Raw genomic sequence first — 8,060 nt, 5'->3', positions numbered from 1 at the left:
GGACCCACAAAGCAGAAAAATATCGACCGAGTGATAGAGTTGAAGAAAATTTGACAAGGGAAAATATGTCGACAAGAGAAAGGAGAATGGCGACAGGATAAGTTATTTGAATGCATCAGGAGCCTTTGGTCGGAAACAAGTTTTTGCCCAAATGCTCGGGGGCTACTTCGAAAAAAGAAAACTTTCGACAATGGCAAATATAGAAAATGTTGAGCCTACGATCAAGCACAAGTTCTTGGCCGTAGCCTCGGGGGCTACTCCCATCAGGAGCGCTGTTCGCGCACCCGATAAATAAAAAAAAAAAAAAAAAAAAAAGAGAGAGAAGAAGAAGGAGGAAAGAATATCAAGAGATAATGGCAATATAGTGACAAGGTGGACTAAAATGTTGAGCCTACAACCAAGCACAAGTTCTTGGCTGTAGCCTCGGGGCTACTCCCATCGGGAACGCTGTTCGCGTGCCCGATGAAATTAACAAAGGAAAAATAGAACAAGCAAGAGAGTATATTTCGAGTTATCATTAACTCTCCATATACTCCCATCGGGAAAGCAATGTAAGTCATATTTGACTCAATAAAATGTGCCATTCCAACAGCCGGAAAAGCACTCGACAATATATTCTCGAACGCCGAAGTTGCGATCAATTTCCGAATGCCGCAAAATTGCGAAGGTAAGACCCCGGACCTATTCTCGCTGGGCGTGGCATCGCCGAAGACTGCGCTCTGCTACTTTTATCCGTATCAACAGATACGAAGAAAAATCCTAACGGACGCGTTAGGTACTCGATAAATTTAACTGGGACTCGACGGAATGGTAAGACCTTAAGCGGCGCCTGTCGAAGTTTACACCAGTATCCCGAAATCATGTCCAGGGACGTGATTTTGAAGTAGGTTTTTGCGGATTGCCACTAGAGCAGTTAACTAGTACCTGATCCGTCAGATGAACTAGCCCCAACTACCAATATCCCTGTACAATATAGAATTTTATGAGAAAAAGTATAAAAGTTAAAAGCATTCGAATAAAAATAGACAGTGGAGATTTTCCCCGATTCTACGATTCAAGCAAAATCTCGGGGCTACTGACATAGGCATCCCAAATGGGCCTGCCTAATATAGTACCCGGGGTTTATTGAAGGCCCACTACCCGAAGAATAAGAAGACTCGACAGCCCAAGATGTATTTAAGGAAAAGATAGAGTTGTAATAGGAAGTATTATTTGTAAATCTGGCGGGATGAGTTAGAAACCGTCCCGGACTCGTAATCCTTGTATAGCACGAATCCCTCGGCTCCACCTATATAAAGGGGGGTCGAGGGACGAGAAGATCATCGAATCATTGTCTGCAAACCCTAGTTTTCATATTCGTCGAGTACTTTTCGGCTGAAACCTTCGAGATCTACTTGCCCTCTACTTCTAACTAAACCCTAGCCTATAATCCATAGGCATTGACAAGTTAATCCTTTGTCAGCGACATCATAGGAGGACTTCTTTGGTGGTACCCCTCGACCACCGAGTCTTGATTTTCAGGATAAAAACTCAAAGTGTAATCTTTATTGATTATACCTAACAATGATCTTATTGAAGACATTGTTTCATAACCTCAAACTTTCTCAATCGGTCGGATGGCGACGGTGCTTGTACACTATTCTCCTTGGCGTGGCTTTTGAAGAATCTCTTTTGTATTTGCAGTGTTGTCTTTGGTGGTAGTTTATATGCTCCTGCGAGTAGTTGATCACCATGTCAGGACAATTTTTTTTCTCTTTTCTTTTTTGGTTGTGTGCCTATAAAGGTTAAGTGTAATTAATACCTTCACGATATTAATATGCTCCCTCTGTCTCATGATATTTGTCTTAATTTTATTCAAATTTAATGTATATTATAAATTTTAATAAATTGAAGACATGTTTGGGGGGAGTATTTCTTATAATGAAAAAGGAAAAGTTCAGCCGAGTGGGAGATTTGAACGAAAAAAAAAAGAGAGCCTCGACTGAGGAGATCTCAGGAAAAAGAACACGTGGTCGAAATAATAGAAGTACTCCAGCACAAGTGAACGCGGCGAGCTATAAATACTCGCTCGCGTCGATCCGGAAGAGTACGCCCACAGATCCCACGCGCTCCCCCTCGCAGGCTCCTACGCCACCGCCGCAGCGAGGGAGTCCGATGGCCGCCGCCGGCGGGAGCAGCGTCGGAGGAAGCCGCCGCCACTGGTTGGAGGAGGAGCAGCCCGGCTTCCGCTCCGGCATGCTCCAAAAGATGTAAGCGGCAGATAGCACTCCCCCCTCCCCAGTCCCCACTCCCCTTGTCCGAGCACCCCACCCTGGACCAGATTCCGCTCGCGATCGTTCATCTGGTAGCAAGAATTTCTGGGGGATTCGCAGCTTCCGTACGAATCTAGCCTCTGTACTGTGGTTGGATCGAGTGGAAATTAACGGATTTCTTCAGAGCTTAGGGCTTCCGCTCAGCCGACGGGGGTTATACCGTTTTTGACTATGTTGCCATTTCTTGACCATTCCTGCTTGCTGGCTGCTGCCTGTACGCGATTTAAGTCGGGGCTGCATTTTGTGTCCTTGCTTAGTTCGATCGATCATCAATCCATTCCCCTACCTGCCTAGGACTAAGTACATTTGTTTTGATTCGCATTGCTTCTCCGAAATTGGTAACCGGCAAATCAACAGGCTGCGGTCATCTCGGGATTCTTTCAGTGAGTAGCCGGATGAGTTCCTAAGTAGTATTGGATCTCATCTTGCTTATCATCTTGAGGAGGAAATAGTAAGGAAGTTTTTCAGAGCAGGTGCTTAGTGCGCTCCTATATCTGGGCTGGCTGTTTATGTTGCAGCAAGATCCGTGCCAGCTCCTTTTTTCCCTTCTCAAACAACTTCTCATTTTTGTATATCTCACACCACACAATTTTTTGAACTTGAAACTTTGCTGATCACTTAAATATAACAAATAGAATGTGGGAAAAATATTTCGGATTTTTATGTCATTATGTATATATATATATTTCAGGAATTTATTTTGAATTTTAAATAATTTGAAATTGCAAAAAAAATCCGAACTATTTCCCCCCTTCTATTTGTTATTTTTGAGCGAAATCGAATCGAAATATTATATAATTTAGGAGATATGAAAAAGAAAAAGTCAAAACATGTGAAGGCGCGCTGCGCGCACGTGCTTTGTTCAACTTTTTCCTAATAATTTCGGCATAGATGGGTTTAGTTGGTTAGCTTTGGAGAGAAATACGCCGTTCTTGCTTTATTTGACGATGCCTCTCAGCTGTCGACACACCTTTTTATATGCACACGATCCTAATTTGGATATTAATTAAACTGGAGGAAAATTTTATGTTTCCTAACCCCATCTATTCCTAATGTTGTTCAGCACCATCAAATTGGCCCCAGTTTATGAGCCTAGGTATGCCCCTTATTCCAAGGAGGTCCAAACATTTGTTGCCAAATTTGAGGAGGATGCCTTCAGTGGGACCAACAGTAAGGTGTGTTTATCTATTCGTGCTTTCCGACACCAGTTAAATAGCCTTTAAATGTCATGTTTCAGATTGGTGGAATCTATCATTTTCATGTTACTTATCCAGTCATACGCTTCTGCTAGTTAATTGGCCAACTCAAAGAAGCAATGTTACGTATGCATTAGATGTTCTTTCTGTACTTGGCTCACATTTGAATTTTGTTCGTTCTTGTGCCTCGTGATTTATCTTTATTTAATTTTGAACTTGTCCAGGAAGACTACATGAGAAATATATCAAACAAGTTGCTCATTATTGAGAAAAGAAAAGATGAACAGGTACGGCGGCAAATGCAGTCGTGTTGCAACTTGCAACGGCCTAATGCACCTCAGGCTTTACAGGGAGACAATTCTTCTGTCATACCAGAGGCGGTGATAATGGCTAGTCAAAGGCCAAGTTCTCAGTCTATGACACCTAAAACTTCAAGCCTAGTGCCCAACCAGCACATGGTTTACCCTTCCACACCAAACGCGCCGATTGGGATTGAGCAAAAGCGCCCTGGCATGATGAAAATCATGGATCGATGTCTAAACTTCCAACCCAGCACAGCGATTGCTACAAGAGGGCCAGGTGTCCAACCCGGTCTGCAGCCGATGCAATCAGCAGCCAGCCAGAGTCAGAGCCAATATCCAGCCAGGCAACCAGAGGCTATAAACATTGTAGGTTGCACCCCGACAAGTGTGCCAAAGCCAGCTATTCGTCCATACTCTCAGCAAAATCACCTACTTGGTATTGGTAGGCAGCAGCAGCAGTTGACAAGGATGAATCAACAAACTTTGGGAGCCAACCAACAAGAGTTGGACATGCAAAGGCACCAAATTCTTGGAGCACAACAAAGCGATTCCTCTAAGTCTAAGTTACAGGCTAGTCAGCTTGGAGGACGGAATAATCAGCAGGATGCTAGGCAGAGAGATCTGCTACATTCGCCATTCAAGGCATGTAAACCTGAGCTTATGACTACCCCTCTACTACAGATTAGCGGTGCTCAACAACACACTTTGATTTATCAGAACTCTCAGGTTCCAGGTACTGATCGACTGCTGCTATTCATAAAGAACTGTGAATGTCATAAAACTTTACTCAGTGTTTTCCTTTGTCTTTTTTTTTTTTTTATCTTTCACAAGTTATGTTTGTTATTTCAGCTACCATGGGAAGTGCTAGAGAATGTGACGTAGTGGATAAAATGTTTTGCCAGGTGAGAATCGGCTATTTTATATATGTGAATTAACTGTTCTTGAATCTATAACTATATCCCCAGTATGCGTTAGTTATGCATAATGTTTTCTTTTTAAACCCAATTTAGTCATTTAAGGCTCTTGTAGATATAATATAGCGGGGCTGGTTTTGTTGACCTTATATTTCAATGCACAAGCATTACTAGCCGAATGACTGGATCACATTATTGAGCTGTCGATGATTGTTTTGTTAAATTTGAACAGCTCAGCTTAATCATATTACGGCAATATTCCATTGCAGATCAAGTCTTGGAAGGATGCTTATTATTCGCAGTTTGTCGAACTGGATCATAGATTCGCTGTTCCAGCACTAACAGAGGTCATCTGCCCTTTTCCTAGAGATGAATCTTCATTCATTGATGATTTGCAGTGTCACTCATACTTCTTGTTCCATCTTTATACAGGAGCAATTCTCGTCGCTATCCGTAGAGAAAGCTAATGCATACAGACGAAGAGTAGGTACCAAGAAACTAATCAGAGAGATACTGAAACTCTTGCAGTTGAGGAAAAGTGATGTGCACGAGGGTTTGAAGTTGGAGTTCCCCAAGTACGAAAAACACATACATAATTTTTTGGGTTTTATTGAGAAGACTAAAGCTCGCGATGCAAAGATGAATATAGGATATCAATTGCAGAATTATGATGAGCAGTCTCAAGTCATAAATCTTACTGGCAATGCATCCCCAATCACTGGTGGTAAAAGGTTGGTAAAAGCAATAGCTTGGAAAAATCTGGAGATATTAACATCAATTCCTTTGAAAGATATACTGGATAGCTCAGACTGTCACCGTAGATTCTGAATCAACAGAACATGCCATCCTTAATAACAAGAAGTACTAGTAATGAAGTGTTAGATTTCTTCCTAAAGTATTTTTCTCTTGACATTTTGTAGTAACTAACACCGATAACAATTATGTTCACTCTTATTCCCATTTTTCAGAAGTTACCATGAGATATTTGTGTAATCTGTAATGCTCTTTATTTACTATGCTTAACCTTTTACATTTTCAGTGCACAGCAAAAGCAACCTGCAGATGCAAGCATTTTGCAGTCAAATCAAACAACTAAGGCTAGAACACCACCAGCTCTTCAACATAACAATGGCAACCACTTGCTAGGAATAGCAAGCCCTTCCTCGATCAGCTCATTAGGAACATTGCAGTCTTGGTCTACGAGTATGCTTGAGTGCTTGAGCCCCTCACCAGTTACCATGCCGGTGGTAGCACCAGCTTCACCCGGTGCTCCAGTGATGTCCACATCTTCAAAGGACGTCGACAGCACATCTGCCTTACTGTTGCACGACAATGCAGGAGCAGCAGCATTAAAAGCAAATAGTTCTAACCAAGTCACTCCTAGTAAACTGACAATGTCAGCCGCACCACTTCAGGCAGAGATAGCAGCTGGTCAAGAAGAGGATCAGGCGCGAGGTGGAGACAGAACACTGGTGACTAAGAAGCCCATCGATCGCCTAATTGATGCGGTAAGTTTACCAGATTTTGCCTAGGTCAGTCACAGTTCAGAATTGCCGCAATCCCTTATACTGACAATTCCGTGCTTATCTTGCAAAATCAGATGAGGTCTTCATCACCAGCAGCGCTACGAAGCTCAGCTAATTCAATCTGGTCTGTCCTTAGCATAAATGACATTGTAACAAGTGGGAAAGTTGGCACAATTTTAGATTGCAAATCCTCTCGACAGCAGCAACAGGGTGAACCTAATGCTGTGAACAAAATGAAGCGTGTCTTCAATAATACAGCATCACACTCTGAGTCGATACTATCGGGAAATATTGATAGCAGTTGGATGCCATTTGAGTGCGACTCCTCTGATTCCAGATCCACCAGCAAACTAAGCATCAAGAGGCAGAAAAAAGAGGTAACATGATCGATCATTAGATTCTTTAGTTGCCAATCCGGTGCCTTTTGTTTCCTATCTATTGGAGCACTGTTTATTTCTGTTTATCATAATTTCATAACAGTCTTAACATACTTCGAACTTTTCCTGGCAGAATGCTTATGTTGCTCTTTTGGAAGAGATTAAATCTATCAACAGCACACTGATCGATACAGTAATCAGCATGTCTGGTGACTGTGGAACAGATGGGATTTCCTCCTACCATGGTGGGGCAATGATCAAACTTTCTTACAGTGCCGTGTCCATTTCGCCTATCGTGAAATCACTCTTTGCAACATCTGAAATGGTACTTTGGCTTTCAGAGTTCAGACACTTCCTCCACTTTACAGCACATCCCTGGCTAGCACAATGTACTGACTTACTCTGTGACTGATGCAGTCCCTTGTCTTGCCTGCAAAGCTATTCGTCCCCCCAGATTATCCACGTAGCTCTCCGGTGCTTATTAATGACGGAGGAGATGAGGTGCTAAGGTGAGTTGAGCCTGTTCATGATTGTCTACTAACTGCTCATCAGGATGTCCAAATCTGCCGCCGCTTCACAATAGCTTCGGCTACTTGCAGGAAGAATTCCAGTGCCATCGCGATCTCGGTAGACATGGCGTTCCGGCATGCCCTCGCTGATCTCTCAGAACCCTGGTCAATCAAAGAGACGGCCAGGGCATGGGATGCATGCGTGCGGAAGGCCATCACAGAGTTTGCACACCGTCACGGCGGAGGGACGGTTAGCTCGATGCTTGGCCGGTGGGAGAGATGTGCCGCCACATGAGAAACAGAGCATATATAGGCTTGTTTGATGTAGAACAGAAAAAACAGTAGGGTGAGTCCATAAAGGTAATCCTAGTAAGGTGAGGGACAAAATAAGGGGGATCAATTCAATATTATTTGGTATGGTGCAGTGCTATAACTTATAGGGACTTCGGTTTCAACATATGGAGGTCGATGTAAAATGTTGTTTTGGAAGGGGTAGATGGAAAATGGTGATCAGTAGTGAATGATATTTTGACTAGGAGAAATATTGGCAACTGTAAACTATGAAATGAGGAACGAGAAAAATGAGTAAATTGTAATTATGTCTGAATAATATCTCCTGTTCTAAATCTGAAGAGGTTACATGCTTTGAATTTGTTTTAGCATTCTATGTCTCTTTGATGCTGTAGAGAGGTTTCTTGGTATGCAGGCCGGTAAATGTGGATTCATACTGGCTTATGTATCACGAGCCAAAGTGTATGTATTTGTTTCACTTCATTATCTTCCCTTTGAGTAGAATTTTGAGTACCTTCTCATAAAAGGGTGCAGATAAATGCTGCTCATCATGATGTTCTGATTACAATAGAAAACACTGATCTTATAGGTAATTATTATGTTGCATTAGAATTTTAGCTGGATCTATCCTTG

General features: G+C 42.4%; 1 protein-coding gene across 2 annotated transcripts; it reads left to right on the top strand.

Annotated features, from left to right (window-relative positions):
• The first annotated feature begins 2,148 nt into the window (after positions 1–2,148).
• On the top strand, positions 2,149–7,733 carry LOC124682660 (mediator of RNA polymerase II transcription subunit 15a-like). 2 transcript variants are annotated; one of them, XM_047217305.1, is made up of 12 exons: positions 2,149–2,249; positions 3,376–3,487; positions 3,733–3,795; positions 3,859–4,543; positions 4,660–4,712; positions 4,994–5,071; positions 5,157–5,455; positions 5,764–6,232; positions 6,325–6,627; positions 6,761–6,952; positions 7,045–7,136; positions 7,227–7,733. In XM_047217305.1, the coding sequence occupies exons 1-12, from the start codon at positions 2,155–2,157 to the stop codon at positions 7,429–7,431; spliced, it is 2,646 nt and encodes an 881-aa protein (XP_047073261.1). In that variant the 5' UTR covers positions 2,149–2,154; the 3' UTR covers positions 7,432–7,733. The 2 variants fall into 2 exon arrangements, with proteins under 2 accessions (XP_047073261.1, XP_047073260.1); XM_047217304.1 differs by having other exon boundaries at positions 3,733–4,543.
• Positions 7,734–8,060: the final 327 nt, after the last annotated feature.

The sequence above is a fragment of the Lolium rigidum genome, chromosome 1 (genome assembly GCF_022539505.1).
Source record: "Lolium rigidum isolate FL_2022 chromosome 1, APGP_CSIRO_Lrig_0.1, whole genome shotgun sequence".
Classification (NCBI taxonomy): domain Eukaryota; kingdom Viridiplantae; phylum Streptophyta; class Magnoliopsida; order Poales; family Poaceae; genus Lolium; species Lolium rigidum.
Note: the sequence above shows the minus strand (reverse complement) of the source record. Positions and strands in the feature narration are given on the sequence as shown.

What these genes read in the sequence shown, in the direction of transcription:
- LOC124682660 (XM_047217304.1), top strand. Translation starts at nt 2,155, where the DNA reads ATGGCCGCCGCCGGCGGGAGCAGCGTCGGAGGAAGCCGCCGCCACTGG. An exon ending in TCCGGCATGCTCCAAAAGAT is followed by an intron (nt 2,250 to 3,375) that starts GTAAGCGGCAGA and finishes AATGTTGTTCAG; the next exon opens with CACCATCAAATTGGCCCCAG. An exon ending in TGGATAAAATGTTTTGCCAG is followed by an intron (nt 4,713 to 4,993) that starts GTGAGAATCGGC and finishes ATTCCATTGCAG; the next exon opens with ATCAAGTCTTGGAAGGATGC.